The sequence below is a fragment of the Schistocerca americana genome, chromosome 5, assembly GCF_021461395.2.
Source record: "Schistocerca americana isolate TAMUIC-IGC-003095 chromosome 5, iqSchAmer2.1, whole genome shotgun sequence".
Classification (NCBI taxonomy): Eukaryota; Metazoa; Arthropoda; class Insecta; order Orthoptera; family Acrididae; genus Schistocerca; species Schistocerca americana.
Genome location: NC_060123.1, coordinates 99390560 through 99413783, shown reverse-complemented (window position 1 = coordinate 99413783; position 23224 = coordinate 99390560). Strand labels below are relative to the sequence as shown.

At 39.1% G+C, this 23224-nt stretch overlaps 1 protein-coding gene across 2 annotated transcripts in view; it reads left to right on the top strand.

The window, feature by feature from the left end:
- Nucleotides 1-20636, top strand: part of LOC124615548 (enhancer of mRNA-decapping protein 3) — a 95048-nt gene extending 74412 nt beyond the window's left edge. For both annotated transcript variants that reach the window (XM_047143522.1, XM_047143521.1), the window contains exons 7-8: nt 3618-3835; nt 20023-20636. In XM_047143522.1, the coding sequence (XP_046999478.1) occupies nt 3618-3835; nt 20023-20363 (559 nt within the window). In that variant the 3' untranslated portion in view covers nt 20364-20636. The remainder of the gene's footprint in view (nt 1-3617; nt 3836-20022) is intronic.
- Nucleotides 20637-23224: the final 2588 nt, after the last annotated feature.

Here is a 23224-nt window from a genome sequence, read left to right as displayed (position 1 = left end):
GTCAGGAGGTTGATGGAGTCAGGTGAAAGGTTTTGCAGGGGGCCTAAGGTTCTGAGGATTCCTTGAAGCTCCGCCTGGACATCGGGAATGGGGTTACCTTGGCAAACTTTGTATGTGGTGTTGTCTGAAAGCTGACGCAGTCCCTCAGCCACATACTCCCGACGATCAAGTACCACGGTCGTGGAACCCTTGTCCGCCGGAAGAATGACGATGGATCGGTCAGCCTTCAGATCACGGATAGCCTGGGCTTCAGCAGTGGTGATGTTGGGTGTAGGATTAAGGTTTTTTAAGAAGGATTGAGATGCAAGGCTGGAAGTCAGAAATTCCTGGAAGGTTTGGAGAGGGTGATTTTGAGGAAGAGGTGGGGGGTCCCGCTGTGACGGAGGACGGAACTGTTCCAGGCAGGGTTCAATTTGGATGGTGTCTTGGGGAGTCGGATCATTAGGAGTAGGATTAGGATCATTTTTCTTCGTGGCAAAGTGATACTTCCAGCAGAGAGTACGAGTGTAGGACAATAAATCTTTGACGAGGGCTGTGTGGTTGAATCTGGGAGTGGGGCTGAAGGTGAGGCCTTTGGATAGGACAGAGGTTTTGGATTGGGAGAGAGGTATGGAGGAAAGGTTAACTACTGAATTAGGGTGTTGTGGTTCCAGATTGTGTTGATCGGAATTTTGAGGTTTTGGAGGGAGTGGAGCTGGAAGTGGGAGATCGAGTAGATGGGAGAGACTGGGTTTGTGTGCAATGAGAGGAGGTTGAGGTTTGCTGGAAAGGTTGTGAAGGGTGAGTGAGTTGCCTTTCTGGAGGTGGGAAACCAGGAGATTGGATAGTTTTTTGAGGTGGAGGGTGGCATGCTGTTCTAATTTACGGTTGGCCTGTAGGAGGATGCTCTGAACAGCCGGTGTGGATGTGGGAGAGGAAAGATTAAGGACTTTTATTAAGGATAGGAGTTGACGGGTGTGTTCATTGGCTGAGTTGATGTGTAGGTGAAGGATTAGGTGGGTGAGGGCAATGGATTGTTTAGTTTGGAACTGGTATAGGGACTGATGGAAGGAAGGGTTGCAGCCATTAAAAAATGAAATTGACAGGAATTGTAAAATGGGCAATCAGGAATGGCTAGAGGACAAATGTAAGGATTCAGAAGCATATTTCTCTAGGGGAAAGATAGATACTGCGTACAGGAAAATTAGAGGCCTATGGAGATAAGAGAAGCAGAGGTATGAGTATCAAGAGCGATAATGGAAAACCAGTACTAAGCAAAAAAGAGGAAGCTGAAATGTGGAGGGAGTATACATTCCATCAGGACTGCTGACAGTTTTGTGAAACTCTTCCGTCTGGTGTGCAAGATGTATGAGACAGGTGAAATAGCTTCAGACTTCAAGAAGAATATAATAATTTTAATTCCAAAGGAAGCTGGTGATGGCAGGTGTGAATATTACTGAACTATCAGTTTAATAAGTCATGGTTGCAAAATACTAACATGAATTCTTTACATAAGAATGGAAAAACTGGTACAAGCTGACCTTGGGGAAGAGCAGTTTAGATTCCTCAGAAATTTAGGAACATGTGAGGCAATAGTGACCCTGTGTCTCAGACTATAGGCTAAGGAAAGGCAAACCTATGTTTATAGCATTTGTAAACTTAGAGAAAGTTCTGAGAGTGTTGACTTAAGTACTCTCTCTGAAATTCTGAAGGTAGTGGGGTAAAATACAAGAAGCAAAAGGCTATTTACAACTTGTACAGGAACCAGACTGCAGTTACGATAATCAAAGCAAATGAAAAGGAAGCAGTGTTTGAGAGGAGAGTGAGACAGGCTTGTGGCTTATCCCCAATGTTATTGAGTCTGTAGGTTTAGCAAGCAGTAAAGGAAATCAAAGAAAATTTCAGAGTAAAACTTTGATTTTTTGCCAATGACATAATTCTCTCAGAAGCAGCAAAGGACTTGGAAGAACAGTTGAAAGGAATGGACAGAGTCTTGAAAGGACGATATAAAATGAACATCAACAAAAGCAAAACAATGATAATGGAATTGGATGCTGAGAGAATTAGATTAGGAAAAGAGACACACAAAGCTGAAGATGTGTTCTGCAATTTGGACAGCAAAATAACTTATAGTGACTGAAGTAAAGATGATATAAATTGTATACTTGCAATGGTGAGAAAAGTGTTTCTGAAGAAGAGAAATTTGTTAACATCAAATATAGATTAAAATCTTAGAAAGTCTTTTCTGAAGGTATTTGTCTCGAGTGTAGCCATGAAATATGGACGATAAACAGTTTAGACAAGACAGTAATAGAAGCTTTTGAAATGTGGTGCTATGGAACAGTGCTGCAGATTAGTTGGATCAATTGGGTGACTAATGAGGAAGCACTCAGTAGAAATTGGGAGAAAAGTACTTTGTGGCACAACCTGACTAGAAGAAGGGTTCAGTTGGTAGTTGGTAGGACACATTCTGAGGCATCAAGGGATTACCAATTTAGTACTGGAAAGCTTTTTGGAGGGGGGGGGGGGGGGGGTAAAAATTGTATCGAGGAGGGAGACAGAGATGAATACAGTAAGCAGATTGAAAAGGACATAGGTTTCAGTAGTTACTTGGAGATAATGAGGCTTTCACAGTACAGTGTAGCACAGAGAGCTGCATCAAACCAATCTTTGGACTGAACACCACCACCACCACCACCACCACCACCACCACCACCACCACAACAACAACGACAACAGCAACAACAACAATAATACCAGGTGGTTATAATTAAAGCTCAGCTACTCACAGAGGTCCAGTGTGGGCTGGAATATGGCAGTGGAACTTGGTAGATATTTTTAATGCAGTAATGCTGGAAAAAACTAGTTGCCTTTTTAACCACCAGGTACAAATTAGGCACTGTGAATGCAAGAAAGATGTATAGAGATGTTTCCATCTATGATTGGTTAGGAATGGGACGTGGGCAGGAAAGGTCAAACAAGTGAGTAGGGCATAATGTTGATTATAACATTAACCACCTCTTACACAGTTAGTTCAGTATGAGCATCAGAGGTGATGAGATCAGTGCCTCCTCAGATTTGCACCTGGTGGCCAAAATTGAAAAAAATTTTTATCGAGTGCACATCAGTTCTTCATTAACACGTTAGCATATCTACCAAGTTTCACTGCCATACTATAAGTACAGCCCACTGTGGACCTCTGTGAGTAGCTGCACTTTAATTGTAACCACCCGGCTTATCATATCACACACAAATCTTTATGCAACAGATAAGTGACAACACAGAAAAGATACAAGCAGCATGTTAAGTTTTCATGTAAAATTCCCATCTCCACCCCACAAGGAATAACTGCAAGTTGATTAATAATAAACCAGTTTTTGCCCGTGGGAAATGTTACAAGACATCTTCTGCACTACCCCTTCAAAAATAGTGAACTTAATTAATACTCTCACATCAACTGAAAAGCAGTGACCATGCTTACTTCAGTTACATGATTTAGTGTTTGTTAAATTTTATTTTGTATGTTATAATGTAGTTAGAGTTTGTTTATTTTCATTGTTAACTTGAATACTACAGGTCATTTTTGTTTCCGTTAATACATGTAGCTGATTACTTAATCGTATTCATTCTTTTACTAGGCTCAACCCTCACAATGTTCACCAGTGGCCAACTGTAGTAGCGTTATGTGGCCCACATCGTCAGGGTGCATATGCTATAAGTTGTGCTCGGCAGTTGGCTAGCCATGGTGTGAAAACAGTTGTATTTCTACTGGATCAACTCAATATGGTGCCAGAAGTTAGAACTGAACTTCAGCTTTATAAGTTTACAGGAAACACCATCCTTACAAATACTGAAGGTTTGTTTGCCAAATGGATACTTTAAACTTCTGTTCAGAACATTTTCGAGAGATAAAAGGGCTGACCAGTACTTGTCTTCAAAAATCATGGCGAGCAGTATTTTCAATAAAAATGCTTAAAATAGAAAAAAAAGTTCCTCCTGGCTTTCAAGAATGTGCGTCCCTTTTCTCTGGGAGGAAAGCCAGATTGTATGAGGAAACTGGGAAAGGGGGAGGTAGATTTCAGGTCTTTCACTCTTTCCAGCCCCTCCAGAGTCACCACTTCCTCCCTGAAGACACAAGAAATAATTAAAAAACTAGACAGACTGTTTTTTTCTGTTTAGAGCATTTCTGTTGGCAGTACTCTGTTGTATCTCCTGAAGTTAAATGCTGACCAGCCTTTTTATAACTATAATTTCAACAGCTTCTTGAATTTTTTTTTCCATTTTATGTGGTTATTCTTAAAATATTTATCACAATTGCAAACTGCTGTGTTTGTGGGCATATAGTGGTCATAATTTTCTGTGGAAGTTTTGCAAAAGACCTGACCAGTGTTAAAAATATCATTAACAGATAATTTGCAAAATAGAAAGGACAAACAGAAAATGTGCACTCATCCCCTCCCCCCCTTTCTCCCCTTCCCCCTCCCCTTCCCCCCGCGAGTGTATACCTGTCCTTTTTTCCCTCTAAGGTAAGTCTTTCCGCTCCCGGGATTGGAATGACTCCATACCCTCTCCCTTAAAACCCACATCCTTTCGTCTTTCCCTCTCCTTCCCTCTTTCCTGACGAAGCAACCGTTTGTTGCGAAAGCTTGAATTTTATGTGTATGTTTGTGTTTGTTTGTGTGTCTATCGACCTGCCAGCGCTTTTGTTTGGTAAGTCTCATCATCTTTGTTTTTAGATATATTTTTCCCACTTGGAATGTTTCCCTCTATTAAATAGATATAAGGGTTGTCATGAACAGCACATACACAGTTTTAAATTTTGATTTTTACTTGCAACTTACATGCTATACTGTCATGTCATAACCACAGTCACTCACACAAGTGATGTTTGTATAAGTAGCAGCACTGTCTGTCCAGGAGCTCAGTTATTTTCTGGCTGGAAGTTGATGTCTGTAATCATGCCTTCAGTGCTAAGTGTTGTACTTCATTGGTGACCCTGCTTTTGGATTTAAGAGTTTGGTGGAGACACAGGGTACTTCAAACCATGTACATCACCATGGCTTCACTTTGGCAGTGAATACAAGCAGTACATCATTCCCAAGACCCATATATTCAGGTTACCATTGGATTCCGAGGCAGCAGTGCGTCAGCTGCACCACCAGCCATCCATTAGTATTTTCTGGACATGATGAACAAGACCCAAGGAAATGGCTGCAAAGATTCACCAGAGTCTCCAAATGTGGCAGATGAGATAGCATTTGTACTTACTTCTACATAGTTGGCACAGCCCAACAGTGGTACCAGCACAACGAAAAGCAGCTCAATAGCTGGGATAAATTCCAGACTGAGCTGGAATCAGTCAGCAGCAAGTCCACTTAGTGAAAGAACAGTTGCAGAAGGGGCCTATTGTCATGGGGAAACAACACACTCTGACATACAGGATGTTTTGGCCCTATTCAACATTGTGAATCTGATAGGACAGAAGCCAATAGAAACTCAAATTTGATGAAATGGGTCACAGAAGATGATGTACTAAGCTTTTCTTGTAAAGCAGGTAACAACAGTAGAATAATTTCTCAAGTTGTGCCAGCATTTCGAAGAAATGCAACAGAAAAAAAGTCAGATGAAAGAGATATGAGTGATTCCTGACTGTGATCCTATGGCAGTTGTGGAAGGCCTGTGTGATCTTGCCTGTCTCATATGCCAGATATTAAGAAAAGAGATACAGCTGTGTATTGTGGGCAGAAATGTCAGACTGAGTACACAAGAGATAGTGGCCATGAATTTGACCCCATACATTAGGAGTTTATAGGTAATGTTAAAGAAGAGGTCTGTCGATCTTCAGCACCAACCTGTGCCACCAGTTGAACACGCTGCGAAGAATGGACTCTGCTAATTGAGACTTAAGCCACAGTCGTCAGATGACAATCCAGCATATGACCAACAAAGCTACAGCAAACTCTTTGGCAAGTTCATTGCCTCACAGAGCAACAGACTAAAACTGTTTAATACTTAATTAACTGCTCGTCAGTAGTTGATGATGATGATACGTACTGCCACTACACGATTGCCTACGCGTGCTGCGCTACTGTTTTCATACACATGAACACCTCTGATGTATGGCAGAGTACACACACACACACACACACACACACACACACACACACACACACCTCTTTACGTGAAAATGGCAAGTAGAAAAACAGAATAAAAATGGCTTATAAATCGACAACTATCTGAAAGATGAACTGTTTCTCTGGATTCTCTGAAAAATGTTGTTTGAGTACATTAAATATGTCTTTTACAGTGTGAAGCTAAGAGTGTGTAAATGCATGCAGCTTACATAGAACAGTAACTGATGTATAAATTGACTTGACAAATTGAAATTTATGGCGCTACTTCTACATAAAATTTAAAGCTTAAAAAGACAGTAACATAAGATTTATTAAGAAACTTCCACTATATGCTATGGCATTGTATTGTTTTAATTTTATTCTCATGAAGAGTAAGTAATCGAAACTATTGAATATGAATGTACTTAGAGAAATGAACAACTCCATAATTACATTGTCAATATTTTATCTGTAGTTCAATGTGGTATTCAACAGTTAAGCTCTTACACTTTCACAGTCAATTTCAATAGCATGGTAACAACTTTTAACCATGAGAAAATTTAAGGCTGACAGGAAAATAATACGTACAGAATCTCAAGTTGTACTTTTTATTTATTGATTCAGTTTTTACTGTTCATTGTATTTTGTAAATGATGATGTAGGAGTATGTTAGGAGATTAAATTTACTGAGAAGCAAAACAAAGTTTAACAACAGAACTGAATCGCTAGAATGTTTTCTTCTCTCACCTGGATGCTGCACAGTTGCAGACAATTTCTGGTGTAATTGTGTTGTAGATGTTAGATGATTTTCGGGAACAGAACTAGATGGCAAGTGCTGTCTTGTTAATGAAAAATTAATTTGAGAAAAACACTAAACGATCCATTGCTGCTCCAGTTTATCTGTCTGCGGTGTAGAACTCGTTGTTGAATTTTAAAACTATTTTTAAGAGGCTGTGGGACTGGAATGTGCCTGGCTGAAATGCTGAAACAGTATTTTAGAGCTTAACAGTAGACTTAATTAACAATATAATTGTCTAGCATATTGTCATTTTAACAATACCAGAGAAGGAAAGTAGCTACTCAGCATATAGCGGAGATGCTGAGTCGCGATAGGCACAGTAAAAAGATTCACACAATTCACAGCTCTCTGAGACTGCAGATATGTGTGTGTGTGTGTGTGTGTGTGTGTGTGTGTGTGTGTGTTTGAAAACGCGCGCTTTACATCCATTACGTACAGTTTACTCCATGTGAAATAATATAACAACTTCATGTGATACTGTGGTATTTTAATGTGAATTAAATATAAATAAATAAAAGAAATTAGGTGTGTATAAATAATTCATTGTTAAAGAAATAATAGCGTGTAACCAGCAAAATATGAATTTTACAGAAGAGAGTAAAAACTGTCTACATTGTGTGATAAGTTTCATAGGGACACTAAATTTGTGTTGTAGCATTACAATCAGATTTTGGATCAGACCAGAAACTGAAACAAAGAAAATACCCTTTGGAAAGCGTAATATGGGAGGTACGCGGAATTTTCTCGGTATTTATGACAGTGTGTGTGTGTGTGTGTGTGTGTGTGTGTGTGTGTGTGCGTGTGCGTGTGTGTGTGCGCGCGCGCACGCTTCTACTGCTGACAAAGGCCTTAATGGCTGAAAGCTTTAATTGTGTGAATCTTTTTAGTGTGCCTCTTGCGACTCAGCATCTCCGCTATATGGTGAGTAGTAACTTTCCTTCTCTGGTATTGTTACATTCCATCCTGGAGTTTCCATTTTTTATATTGTCATTTTATTAATATTTCATTTTCAAATAGCGTGCTTTGGTACTCCAACTTATCCAACAACTAAACAGTCTGTTTGCAGTCCATATTCTCCGAACATGAATGATAACTGTACAGGCTCTCCTAGTAACACAGTCCATAGCACTGACGTATTTCATAGTCTATCCTAAACCAAAATGATGATAACTCTTCAGTACAATGCCTTGTCAAATTTATCTGGCACTTGTTTCATGATGTAACCATTTATAGTGTTGTTCTTCCTAATGTATTGTTAGTTTTGACAGCCCATTCTTTTCTGCACCTATTTCTTGACGACTCTCCCGTCTTGAAAATCTTGCTTCTTGCTTTCTTCTTTGTTCCAGTTTTTCCCTCTTCTGACTCTTCCTCTTTGTACAAATGTGGAATCGTATCTCTTCTCGAAAATTTTTGTTCTACTGCAACTGTGTCAGTGCAATAGTTTTCTGTAAACTTATATGTTTCGCCCATATTGAAATGCTTCTTAAGGCATCCTCTCTCTCTCTCCCTCTCTCTCTCTCTCAGTGCAATACTTCACTTCTCCTCTTTAAATTTTCTGACTTCCACCACAATGAAAACTGCTTCTCTTTCCACAAAATTGCTATGTTTCCCCCTTCTTCCCCCTGCTTCCATGTTCCTTCGACTGGTTTGATGCAGCTCTCCATGCTACTCTATCCTGTGCACGCTTCATCTCAAAGTACCTACTGCAACCTACACCCTTCTGAATCTGCTTAGTTTATTCATCTCTTGGTCTCACTCTATGATTTTTACCCTCCACGCTGCCCTCCAGTTCTAAATTGGTGATCCCTTGATGCCTCAAAACATGTCCTACCAACTGATCCCTTCTAGTCAAGTTGTGCCACAGACTCCTCTTCTCCCCAATTCTATTCAATACCTCCTCATTAGTTATGTGATTTACCCATCTAATCTTCAACATTCTTCTGTAGCACCACATTTCAAAAGCTTCTATTCTCTTCTTGTCCAAACTATTTATTGTTCATGTTTCACTTCCGTACATGGGTACACTCCATACAAATACTTTCAGAAATGGCTTCCTGACACTTAAATCTATACTCAATGTAACAAATTTCTCTTCTTCTAAAACGCATTCCTTGCCATTGCCAGTCTACATTTTATATCCTCTCTACTTCGACCATCGTCAGCTATTTTGCTCCCCAAATAGCAAAACTCCTTTACTACTTTAAGTGTTGCTCCCTATTAATGGCATATTCACACTCAATCCATCATCACATTTCCAAATCCCAGCACAGACTAAGAGCACTTCAAAACTTGTGTTCTCTTCTCCGCATTACCCTGTACATTCAGTATTACAAGAAAACACTGTTCAAAATACAACAGATTTTTCTTTAAATATCAGACATGTCCCTTCCATCCATCTCTACACCTGAGTCCAGCTTAAGACTGTCTGTATTCATTTGTCCTTCTTTTTCTACATTTCCTATCAAACGGAAGTATTTTTACATCCATTACGTACAGTTTACTTCATGTGAAATAATATAACAACTTCATGTGATACTTTGGTATTTTAATGTGAATTAAATATAAATAAATAAAAGAAATTAGGTGTGTATAAATAATTCATTGTTAAAGAAATAATAGCGTGTAACCAGCAAAATATGAATTTTACAGAAGAGAGTAAAAACTGTCTACATTGTGTGATAAGTTTCATAGGGACACTAAATTTGTGTTGTAGCATTACAATCAGATTTTGGATCAGACCAGAAACTGAAACAAAGAAAATACCCTTTGGAAAGCGTAATATGGGAGGTACGCGGAATTTTCTCAGTATTTATGACAGGCTAAGTTATTCATGCGCTATTTGTTTGCCAGTGTATCCTGTAAGACTTACCTTTTTTACATTGTTTGTGATGCTGAGGAAGCTAGTAAAAACACCATTTTGGAACATTAACAATTTTTTATTGAAAGGCCTCACAAAAACAACTCCAAATATCCATACTGTTCAGTTTTGATACCAAAAAAAGTGCCAAATGTCATTGAAATAGCAACAAAGAACTATGCTACACTGCGCTGTCACTCCTAAAACCATAACCTCCAAGTGATAATCATTTGTTAGAGATTTGTCATAATACCAATGACAGTCCTTACGAAGAACAGCTTTAAGTTGTTGTGAATTATCCCATTTGGCTTTCTTGATGTACAGTCTTTCTTTGTATAGTTTCAGGAAGCAAACTTTTCTAAGATTTTTTCTTGAACATCTTGGTATTTCTTGCCAAACTTTGTTGAAAGTGCACCGTGTAGTAGATAATACTATTTGAATACTACATTGAAAGTGCACTTGCAGCAGATAATACCATTTGGATGGTACTGTATCACCCTCAGGTCCGTAACCATAGTCTCATTTTTTACTGCTCTTCCAGGCCTAAATGAATGATACAACGACAAACTTTTCTCTGCATAGTTGTTGAAACAGGTAAAATCTAGGTAATGGACTTTGTAAGCTCATGGCTTTTCTTTTTTCCTCTTCAGGTTCAAGGTTTGTCAACTAGGAAGTGTAACTTCATATTTAAGCTTGCACTCAATGGAACTGTGAACAATCCTTCATTCCATCTGAGTCTGACCTTCTTTCAAAACTTTTGCATGATCAGTAATCTAGTATCAAATGCTAATCTCAAAAAAGAATTTAATAGTATCACTTTTCTGTTCTGGTATGTGCAGCCTTCAGAATACTAAATGACTGGGGGACAAGATTGTCTTTAATTATTTTTGGACAGGGTTTCCATTGTACATGAACCTGAAGAAGCTAATTCACCTTGTGTTTCATCAGACCAGTATCATACTGCATCTTGACTTTGTAAATTATACATTGTAAAGTTATGAACAACCAATTTTGTGTATTGTAAACTGCACTTGCATGTGAAAATGGAGCTAGTTTCATCGCCTACAAGTCAATGGTGTACTTTGAGCAAAGCTTCCACTGGGCATCTTTCTTATCTACAGTCCAATTAAAATTACTTGATAGTTGATGTCTGTCACTTGCCATTACAGTGTTGCCACATCTGCTGCTGGCTATTGCTCAGTTACAGGTGACACACAAATATGGATGGTCACTTCATGAATACTGTTAATGTACAACACGAAGGAATGTTGGAAGCAGCCACTGCAAGGTATGACGGAAGTAGGAGAGACTCTGTTGACAGCTGATTCTAAGTGACCAACCACTGAACTGCAGGAGATGATGGGTTTCATAGTCCTGGACTGAAACTCGTATCCTAACCTAACCGTAACCTTGTGGTGTGCAGTGTATCTGAGAAAATGGTGATCAGCGGTCGGCAGAACTAAATCATGATCATTTTGTTTGTGGCATTTAAGGCTAACCTCTATGAGCAAACTCAAGACAGAAAAATTTCATAGTATGTCTGTCTGCATAACCATGTTCCATATGAAATTTTCAGTTTTTGCTGTAAAAGCAAACCAATTTCTTGCTGTTATTGGTTGCCTAAACTATACTCACACTGGCTACAAGCGATGCCATGTTACCAATCAATGAACAGTCTTAGTCGGCACTTGGTTGCAGATTATAGGCAACACAAGCAGACTCCACACGAAAAAGAATTATAGGAATAAAATAAGAGCAAATAAAAAACTTAGTATGATGATGAAAAAGGTGAGGCAAAGTATTAGAAATTAACAAAAATACATTAAAACCAATTAGATGAATAAAATAATAATCAATCTTTTGATTAGATTTACAGAAATTAAAAATTGTGCAGCTTTTGACAAGATCCAAACCTTCGACCTTCTTCACATCATGTTTATATGCTAACCACTAAGTTATACCAGTACACTGCAAAATATTGTTTTATTTATGACTCTTGTGTGCCAGTTGCAATGATAGACAACCTTTGAAAATTTGGCTTCACAAAGTGTTGTGCAAAGCTTATCTAATGTATAAATGACACTGAATCATGTCTTGTACAGAAGGATCCAGTAGTATTTGGTTAGTCTTTGTATGACACGTGTGTATTTCGTTTGTGTGTGTGTGTGTGTGTGTGTGTGTGTGTGTGTGTGTGTGTGATGAAATACGAAATTAAAGAACTAGACCCTGGATTCAGGATCCACACACATCAAGAAAGAAAGCCGGACAAGGAGTTGGAAGTGGTAGTTTGGCAACGGCAATTGGTTTGGGCATAGCTTTGGTCAACTATCATGTGATTTTAATTGAACTACAGATCATATTGCAGCCTTGCTTGCCCTTTACATTCTAAGTGCTGCTTCCACTTGTCTTCACTCAAGTTTCCAAGGCTATAACTACTACACGGGTCACACTGGTGTATCTTGGGAGGGGGGAGAGGGGGGGGGGGGGAGTGAATAAGATAAGGTTAACCTACTGCTGCTGAAGAAACACCAGTGTTTCAGCCACGGTTGCAGTGACCTCCTCCTGAGTCTACCAGTACACCCAGAAGAGGGCCACTGCAACTGGTCGAGACATTGGTTTTTCTTCAGCAGCATTAGTTTTATACATTGACGCGGTACCATACCCAGAAAACTTTCATGTTGACTGACGCTGGCCACAAATGCCTACACAATTATATAAGGTTAACCTATTCAAAAATCAATTACTTTAACGATGGAACCTTCTCCATATTACATTTAAATGAAGTGTTGGTGATGATCAGATTATTATGAGGGTTGACTGAAAAGTGATGCCTCCACCTTCGTAACTCTTAAACAGTAGGCAGCATTGGTATGCGGCAGGTACTGGCTTGTACCGTAGCCTCTTCTCTAAAGCTCCAGTTGATGGGAAACCTTAGCATGGAACGGTTGTGTTGTTACAGTGTAAAGTATGGAACCCTGCACAGACAGTCGGTCAATGCGATTTAAGCAACGTGCAGTCATAGAATTCTTGACAGTAGAAGGTGTCACCCCAAAGGAGATTCATCAGAGAATGAAAGCAGTTTATGGTGAGTGTGTTGATGTGAGTACTTGTGTCGTTGGGCGAGTAAGTTTAAAGATGTTGAGGCAGGAACATCTGATCTGCGCGACAAACAGAGTTGGACATCTGTGACAGCAACCAACGAGTTTCACAAGCAATATGTTGACCGATTCAGGGTGCTGATCATATCACTTGGAGAGAAATTGCAAGCACAATAAGCATTTCACAAGAACGTGTGGGTCACATTGCTTTGCTTGGCTATTGGAAGATAAGTGCACGATGGGTGCAACCATAGCAGAACTTCAGAGACTGAATCACACCACAGTACAGCATCCTTCGTACAGTCCAGATTTAGCACTGTCTGACTCCCATCTGTTCCCGATAATGAGAGACGATCTACGGGGACATCATTATGCTTCTGATGAAGACGTTGAGAGAACTGTGAGACTGGTCGCGGAAACAGTGTGACGACTTCTTCTGTGACGGCTTCAGGAAACTTGTTCATCATTGGCAGAAATGTATCCAATTGGCTGGTGATTACCTGGAAAAGTGAATATTGATAATTAAAGATCACATTCTAAGGATTATTTCTGCATTTGATTTATTAAAATGTTCGCATCCAAACCCAATTAACGAAGGTGGAGGCATTACTTTTCATTCAACCTTCATATTATTATTATTATTATTATTATTATTATTATTATTATTATTATTTCATCATCATCGCCAGGCCAGTAAAGGGTCCTTGTGTTCTTCAAAGTGTTTTAGGTGTGAGCTATGGCATGGATTTTTGCATTATCATGTTAAAATATGCCGTTTTGTACTCTGGTCATGAAGGATATTGGTATGACAACATGGTTTTTCCTTCTTGCCACATAATGGTGAGCATTCAGCGTTCCTCCATCAATTAACGAGTAAAACCTGTTATAATCACTAGCTCTCCACACTGTGATTACATGAGTTGGTGGGGTATGCATCTCGAGGATTGATGTTTCCCAAGGCATTTCACCAAGTCATCTATGGTCGTGTTAATGTCGGCCTGACTGCCAGCAAAAATAGTGAGACATAACACTGAATACAACATAATGCTGCCCAATGTCCCTGTTTCTACACAAAGAATGTCTGTTGTCCGTGATACAGTGACAGCAGTAGGTGATGTTTGGCAGTTGAAGATGTCAACCCAACTTCAAGATGTCAACCCAACTTCCAGTAATCTGTCCCTGGCAGTTCATAGTGATCTTGCTGTTGCATCTGCCATGATTTCAGGTGTTGTTTTCTGACTATTCGCCAGAACCAGTCAATCAGTCCTACGACCTTCTCGTGGTATCTTCTACAAGAACCCATGCCGTCTGGTAACCTTGTTGTCCTGAGTCAATCATATAACATCTCATTGCACCACACGCAACTGTCTGTGCAGTCTGTCTGTATGATTCTCCCATGTTCCTCATGCTAGTGGCTCACCCATTTTCAATCTGAAAGATAACAATCAACTGCATGTGCATGTTCTCTGGGTATGCAGTGTTATGATCTACACCTGAAAAGTTGCAGTGAAGCCCCACATACCCAATAGCATTACAAACTCACGTTCTACATTTGTAGGACAGGCTACAGGCTCTTCTCAGTAATGAAAATAAGGATGAAATTTTAATCACTGTATCTTACAGATAATCCAATACTGGAATAATTAGATGCTGTTCAACTAATAGTTGCAATATATATTCCAGCCAAAATTTAATATTTCACAGATTAAGCACTTCTGGTTTCAGATATTTTTTTTTTTTTTTTTTTTTTTTGTTTCTCCTGCTAATCTGTGTGCAGCTTTACTGTTTGGTTAAATGATGATGGCGTCCTCTTGGGTAAAATATTCCGGAGGTAAAATAGTCCCCCATTTGGATCTCCGGGTGGGGACTACACAGGAGGACATCGTTATCAGGAGAAAGAAAACTGGCGTGCTACGGGTCGGAGCGTGGAATGTCAGATCCCTTAATCGAGCAGGTAGGTTAGAAAATTTAAAAAGGGAAATGGATAGGTTAAAGTTAGATATAGTACGATTTAGTGAAGTTCGTTGGCAGGAGGAGAAAGACTTTTGGCCAGGCGAATACAGGGTTATAAATACAAAATCAAATAGGGGTAATGCAGGAGTAGGTTTAATAATGAATAAAAAAATAGCAGTGCGGGTAAGCTATTACAAACAGCATAGTGAACACAATATTGTGGCCAAGATGGACACGAAGCCCACACCTACTACAGTAGTACAAGTTTATATGCCAACTAGCTCTGCAGATGACGGAAGAAATTGAAGAAATGTGTGATGAAATTATTCAAATAGTGAAGGGAGATGAAAATTTAATAGTCATGGGTGACTGGAATTCGGTAGTAGGAAAAGGGAGAGAAGGAAACGTAGTAGGTGAATATGGATTGGGGCTAAGAAATGAAAGAGGAAGCCGCCTAGTAGAATTTTGCACAGAGCACAACTTAATCATAGCTAACACTTGGTTCAAGAGTCAAAAAAGTAGGTTGTATACATGGAAGAAGCCTGGAGATACTGACAGGTTTCAGATACATTATGTAGTGGTAAGACAGAGATTTAGGAACCAGGTTTTAAATTGTAAGACATTTCCAGGGGCAGATGTGGACTCTGACCACAATCTATTGGTTATGAACTGTAGATTAAAACTGAAGAAACTGCAAAAAGGTGGGAATTTAAGGAGATGGGACCTAGATAAACTGACTAAACCAGAGATTGCACAGAGTTTCAAGGAGAGCATAAGGGAACAATTGACAGGAATGAGGGAAAGAAATACAGTAGAAGAAGAATGGGTAGCTTTGAGAGATGAACTAGTGAAGGCAGCAGAGGATCAAGTAGGTAAAAAGACGAGGGCTAATAGAAATCCTTGGGTAACAGAAGACATATTGAATTTAATTGATGAACGGAGAAAATATAAAATTGCAGTAAATGAAGCATGCCAAAAAGGAGTACAAACGTCTCATTATTGAGATCGACAGGAAGTGCAAAATGGCGAAGCAGGGATGGCTAGAGGACAAATGTAAGGATGTAGAGGCTTATCTCACTAGGGGTAAGATAGATACTGCCTACAGAAAAATTAAAGAAACCTTTGGAGACAAGAGAACCACTTGCATGCATATCAAGAGATCAGATGGAAACCCAGTTCTAAGCAAAGAATGGAAAGCAGAAAGGTGGAAGGAGGATATAGAGGGTATATACAAGGGTAACGTACTTGAGGACAATATTATGGAAATGGAAGAGGATGTAGATGAAGATGAAATGGGAGATACGATACTGCGTGAAGAGTTTGACAGAGCACTGAAAGACCTGAGTCGAAACAAGGCCCTGGGAGTAGACAACATTCCATTAGAACTACTGACGGCCTTGGGAGAACCAGTCCTGACAAAACTCTACCATCTGGTGAGCAAGATGTATGAGACAGGTGAAATACCCTCAGACTTCAAGAAGAATATAGTAATTACAATCTCAAAGAGAGCAGGTGCTGACAGATGTGAAAATTACTGAACTATCGGTTTAATAAGTCACGGATGCAAAATACTAACGCGAATACTTTACAGACGAATGGAAAAACTGGTAGAAGCCGTCCTCGGGGAAGATCAGTTCGGATTCCGTAGAAATATTGGAACACATGAGGCAATACTGACCCTATGACTTATATTAGAAGCTAGATTAAGGAAAGGCAAACCTACGTTTCTAGCATTTGTAGACTTAGAGAAAGCTTTTGGCAATGTTGACTGGAATACTCTCTTTCAAATTCTGAAGGTGTCAGGGGTAAAATACAGGGAGCGAAAGGCTATTTACAATTTGTACAGAAACCAGATGGCAGTTGTAAGAGTCGAGGGACATGAAAGGGAGGCAGTGGTTGGGAAGGGAGTGAGACAGGGTTGTAGCCTCTCCCCGATGTTATTCAATCTGTATATTGCGTGAAAGAAACAAAAGAAAAATTTGGAGTAGGTATTAAAATCCATGGAGAAGAAATAAAAACTTTGGAAATGAGACACTTAAAGTAGTAAAGGAGTTTTGCTACTTGAGGAGCAAAATAACTGATGATGGTCGCAGTAGAGAGGATATAAAATGTAGACTGGCAATGGCAAGGAAAGCGTTTCTGAGGAAGAGAAATTTGTTAACATCGACTATAGATTTAAGTGTAAGGAAGTCGTTTCTGAAAGTATTTGTATGGAGCGTAGCCATGTATGGAAGTGAAACATGGATGATAACTAGTTTGAGCAAGAAGAGAATAGAAGCTTTCGAAATGTGGTGCTACAGAAGAATGCTGAAGATTGGATGGGTATATCATATAACTAACGAGGAGGTATTGAATAGGATTGAGGAAAAGAGGAGTCTGTGGCACAACTTGACTAGAAGAAGGGATCGGTTGGTAGGACATGTTGTGAGGCATCGAGGGATCACCAATTTAGTATTGGAGGGCAGCGTGGAGGGTAAAAATCATAGAGGGAGACCAAGAGATGAATACATTAAACAGATTCAGAAGGATGTAGGTTGTAGTAGATACTGGGAGATGAAGAAGCTTGCACAGGATAGAGTAGCATGGAGAGCTGCATCAAACCAGTCTCAGGACTGAAGACCACCACAACACTCTATGTGCATTATTTCCTTTGTGGAGAGGAACTGATTAAGAGTTCTTACCATGGGTATTTCTGGAGGTTATTTACACTATAGCATTTTCCCTTTCTGCCTTCAAAGGAGAAATGTTCCCTTCAGTATTTAATGTGTCTGATTTATTTATTTAGTCCTGTCTCTGAATGTCACGTAATTGATGCTCTGGCCTATAGTATCCCTCTCCAGTCTGCAGGAGAAAGACAAATGTATGACACTCACATTCTGCCAACAGGTTTCTCAGTTTTGCAGTTTTGGGTTCAGTTAAGGATGACCTTGGACTGAGGAAATGTGGTGTGTACAAGATTTCTTGTCAATGTGGGGCATCGTATATAGGCCAGATATTCTGTAGAGTACAAGAACCCTGCAATGAACATCAGCGTCATACACGCCTTTGTCAACCGAAAAAGTCGCCAATTGCGGAACACTGCCTGAATACAGGACATTGTATGATTTATGAAAAGGCGGAACTTTTATCCCCGGCATCATCTTTCTGGGACTGCGACATTAAGGAAGCAATACATATCCGTACAGCGTATAATCTCATCAACAAAGATACAGGATTTAAACTGAGCACAGCCTGGAACACTGCATTGGCTGCTATTAAATCACAACGTGAAAATCGAGATTCTTCGATAACAGGCCCGTTTATAGCACTGCCCTAGTTACGGCCATTGGTGAGTAATGTCTGGTCTCACTGTTGACAAACGCAGTGTACAGCGCACGCGCGGGAGAGCTGCTCTGCGGTTTTCGGCAGAGGGAGTTTGAATATGGCAAATCACTGCGCATGCGTGATGTCCATGTCCGCGGCTGTGCATTCTTCATGCGCCCGTGTTCTAAAAACGGGGCGTCGGTGTGCGGATACCGTCAGTCGTACCTAGCCACGAGCAAGGTTGAACCACCTGAAGATGTCGAACAGTTTCTCCGAGGAAATATTGTAGAATTTGCACAACGTGATGCGGTGGCAAACCCGTGAAGACTATTTACAACACACCCACTGGGAAAGTTTGAAGAGTCACAACTAGAGAATTGTTTACATTACTATACAGGTAGTCTCATGCTGAACTTCCCTCTTGACAGTGCTTTGGGTGAGAGAAACCAAAAAGCATTCAAAATATACAAGTCTTACACACCATGCACTGTGAATAAGACAGTTTGGTGTATGCAGATTTATTTCCCTTAATAGTTGCCAGAAATGAAATTTGGATTATATTCATGAAAATGCTTCCTCTCATGATTCGTTAATAAGAGACTGCCTGCACAATACAAATGTATTACAATTGTTCATAATTGCATATTGAATTGTTCTTATCTATATTACTATTTTGTCCTTTAATTATTGTTCACAGTAAAGTTAATCTTAATCAAACAATCAGAAGTCCAAATTGGAATATCAACCATATTATGAATAGGACATTGCTACTCTCTGTAAAGATGACACATCAAGTTGCAGACAGGTACAACAAAAAGATGATTGCACATTGAGCTTTCAGGCAAAGCTGCCTTCAGAAAATAAAAAACAATACGCATTCGCGCAATTGGTTGAAAGCTCAGTGTGTAACAGCCTTTTTGTTGAGCCTGTCCACAACTCACGTCTCATTTTTATGGTTAATAACAGTCCATCTTATTCATAATAAAGTTAATCTTAAGTTTTATTAAATATTTTTAATTACCCACAAGAAATTGAAAAGTTGCTGTAAGTGCCATATTTTATGTTGTCAAGCATGAACCAATATAATTACACACAGGAAGTAGTGGGAGACTAATAGGAGAATGTAGTGAGAGTTTGTATAACACAAGAACAAATTAAATGTCAGCGGCACTACAAGAGTGCAAAGCTACATTTCTAAAATTGTGAACTACAAAGAATGAAAACAAAACGCACTTAGGCAGAAAGTCTGTGGTGAAATTTTGCCAGTGTACACATCCATAAATGTTTTCTAATCTCACTTTTTCCCTAACACAGCGTTTCCAAACTCAGCTATTTGAGAGATGGTCAGTTTCTCTGATTTCATGACATACTTGTATTTTGTGTGTGTCTGATTCCAGTCTCTCTCATAAAACATCATGGGCAACAAATTTAAGTGAAAATATGTAGTAAAAATGGCTTTAAATTCATGACGTGTGCACATGCTTGTGCCTGAATTTGGTTGGTTCAACAATTGCCAAGTAGATATTCCTCCTTTTCAAATTACTGTTAACTTGTCAGTGTTTTTATTTATCTATTGTATAGTAATCACCATATTCTAAAGACACCAACAAAGAACCTCCCAGTTGTTTTGTCACACATTTCTGTCATAGCAGGCAGCCATATCATTTGTGAGTAACAAGACAGTCAGGCTGACACTATGTTTAAAGTAAGGATTTTTGCTTCACATCATAATTTTTTATTTACATGAACATTGCCTAACCATCAGATTAAATGGAGAAAAAATCTGTTGTGAAAGTTTTAAGTTTTTTTAAATTATTATTTCATTAGTCTATAAGAGTTTTGTTGTTCAGTGTAGTGAACGTCATTGATGTGAGTGTCCAACTTTCATGTTTCTGTTGACACTGTTTTCTTACGTTGCAGACTTACCATCACTGGCTATTGATTTAATCATTCTGGCACTTTTGGATGAGCAGTCCAGCACACCTGAAAGGAACTTTGTTAACTACATGCCTGCAGCAATGTGGGCAAATGAGTGTCGTGCTCCTGTTCTTGCCCTGGATCCACCAGCTGGTGGGACAGCATTTGTTGACACTAAATTCTCATTGCTTCCATTTTTGCCACTTGCTCACAGTTCAAATAATGGAAAGCTTTATCTTTGTAACCTTGGGTGTCCACAACAGGTTTTTGAGGAAATTGGTATCAAATACACATCACCTTTTGGACCGAAGTTCGTGATACCTCTTCATGTGAATGATACATGAACTTCATGGTTCTTTTCAGTTGATACTACTACTCTCTGATGATGACAAAGCATTGATCAGGTTTTTTGGCATTTTTGAAGAGAAAAGGTGTTATCAAACACTGGCAGACTGTGATTTAAATAAGATTACTCTAAAATCTACACATTTTCATGGGGCCACTTAATCAAAAGGAAGATAAAATAATTTCAGATGTGGAGAGAAGTGTGTGGGGATACCAGTCATTGAAGAAACGTGTATCTTTGCATCAAATAAATTTTAAATTGTAATTTTGAATGTTGTGTGATATAATTTTTGTAATTGATAATCAAAGAGAGAGCTTTAGTAACATACTCTACAGGTGCAACATTTAAACAGTTTTTTTATTTCATATCAAACTGAAATTACTTTGGCATTTGTGTTTTTATTGAAATGAATAGGAAGTTGCATGTAGATCTTTCATTTTCAAGGAATAACCCTAACTGAAATTGCAGCAGAAAAATATCACTGTTGAAAGATTACATGGCAAAAACAATTATAAAGTTGTGTACACTAACACACAAGTTGACAAATGCAAGCCAGATCCATATCGTAATTGATTTCAGTCAGGCCCACAGAAGTAGTTTGTGTGGGCGAGACACCGCAAGGTACTCGCATTATACTACATCCAGAATGCATTTTCAGATAGTTCTACAGTCAGTTATCAAAAGTATTTTTGGATAAACATTTTAAAAAAATGCTTGCTAATAGTATTTGTGGATACTAAAGACTAAGTCATGAACATTGTTTCTTTACTAATGGTGTTGCAGAATGTTGCATCAGATGTTTTAAGACAGCTACTGTAAAACATCATTTAAGTAAAGAAACCATTTTCAAGACACACAAATAAATGTAAACATCTGAAGATGTGTTAAATAAAAGATTAATGCACTCTCAAAAACACATGTTTTGAGGTATAATGTTACAGCGTGGCATGTCAGGAAATGGATGCCATTCATATTGGTGTGTTGCCCCGTAAACATTAACATCATTAATTAACGTTAATCATTAGTAACAATGAAGTGATGTTAAATAGTAACCTTCCTGCTCCCTGGCTCCCTTCTTTCCCTTTCATCTGAGAAACAAAATCTCTGATCTCAAAGTGGAGCAATTTCTTTTTATTGTTCTCCTATTTATGTATCTTATTTTCTTTCATAATTGGAATTATGAAAAGAGCTTTTCCAAAATAGTTTTTCTCTTAGTAAATACGTATTTTGTGCAGCACTCGTGTAATACTAATATGTATACTAGGATGACAGAATTTGTCAGTTTATGAAGAAATCAATCTGATAGTGGTAGCAGAGGTGTATATTTTAACAACTGACTGTGTTTTCATCAAGTGCTGTAATGGAGGGCTGTCTGGAGGATGGAACACACTCAATTTATGCCTGTCCCTTGCATGATCAGGTACTTTTGAAGTATTCCAGTTTGAAGAATTGAACTTTTAAACAGGATAACAGTTTGTTTAAATAGTGATTATAAAATTAAATTTATCACTTCAGATCATGCAATAGAACAAATACTATGTAGACAAGACATATCACGTACAGCATAAGCATTTTCTTAAAGTGGGAATCAGAAGCAGCAACCTGATTTTAGTGTTTGCTGGGTCTCAGGAACATTTTGCAGCAGCCCCATTCTCATGCCACAGCTGTCATTAGGAACTGGCAGTGCTGCTGTTACTGTACTTACCTGACTGTCACTGATCTCCTTTTGTTCATGGCTGACAGCTGTAGTGACTGAATGGCACAGTTCGCTTCTCCTGATTTATAAAGAATGATGGTAGCAATTAACAGAATGTCCTGTACTGTTTACAACAAGAAATACTTTGGTGCCTGAGGTTATAGTATCTGAATGTATTTAACACAGTTGCCTATTATCTGAATGTACAGGATGACAATTATTAAACTATATGGAAAAAAAAACGTAAATTAGATACAAACTTCAGTGTACACACACTTTACTCAACATGTAAACATCACCACAGATATTTGGATATAGCTTATGACATGTTTGATATACCTGCCATCATTGGTGATGATGCACAGACGAATAACGAAATGCTACATGATCCGCTGAAGTGTCAGAACATCGATGCTGTCGATGACCTCCTGAATGGTTGTTTTCAGCTCATCAGTAGTTTTGGGGTTATTGTGTACATCTTGTCTTTAATAAAGCCCCACAAAAAGGAGTCACGTGTTCAGATCTGGAGAATATGGTGGCCAATCGAGTGCCAGTGACCACTGGGTACCCCAGAGCCAGAATACGGTCCCCAAAGTGCTCTTCCAGGACATCAAACACTCCTGCTTTGATGGGGTCAAGGTCAGTCTTGATTGAACCACATCATGTCAAAATCAGCATCACTTCGGATAATGGGGATGAAATCATCTTCCAAAACCTCCACCTGACTTTCAGTAGTCACCGTGCCCTCAAGGAATATCACAGCAATTATTCCGTGAACAGACATTGCACACCACACAGCCACCCAATGAGCATGACAAGGCTTCTCGATTGTGAAATTTGGATTCTCAGTCCCCCAAATGCGCCAATTTTACTTCTTGGTGAACTCATCCAAATGAAAACGGGCTTCACCGCTAAACCAAACCATACTGTGCATGCCAATTCCCATCATGCCCTGTGGCCAACCATGCAGTTTGAAGATTGTATTTCATGTAGTTCAGTAACTGTCGCCCTGTATTTAACACAATTGTTAGTCACAACTGTGTACCAAATCTCTCGGTAACACCAACCTCATTATGGGAACCAAAATATGACTGTTATCCATACACTCAGGTGAGATCTGACTAGTAGTGGTAATTATTTGTTCACCAATTGACGTAATCTTC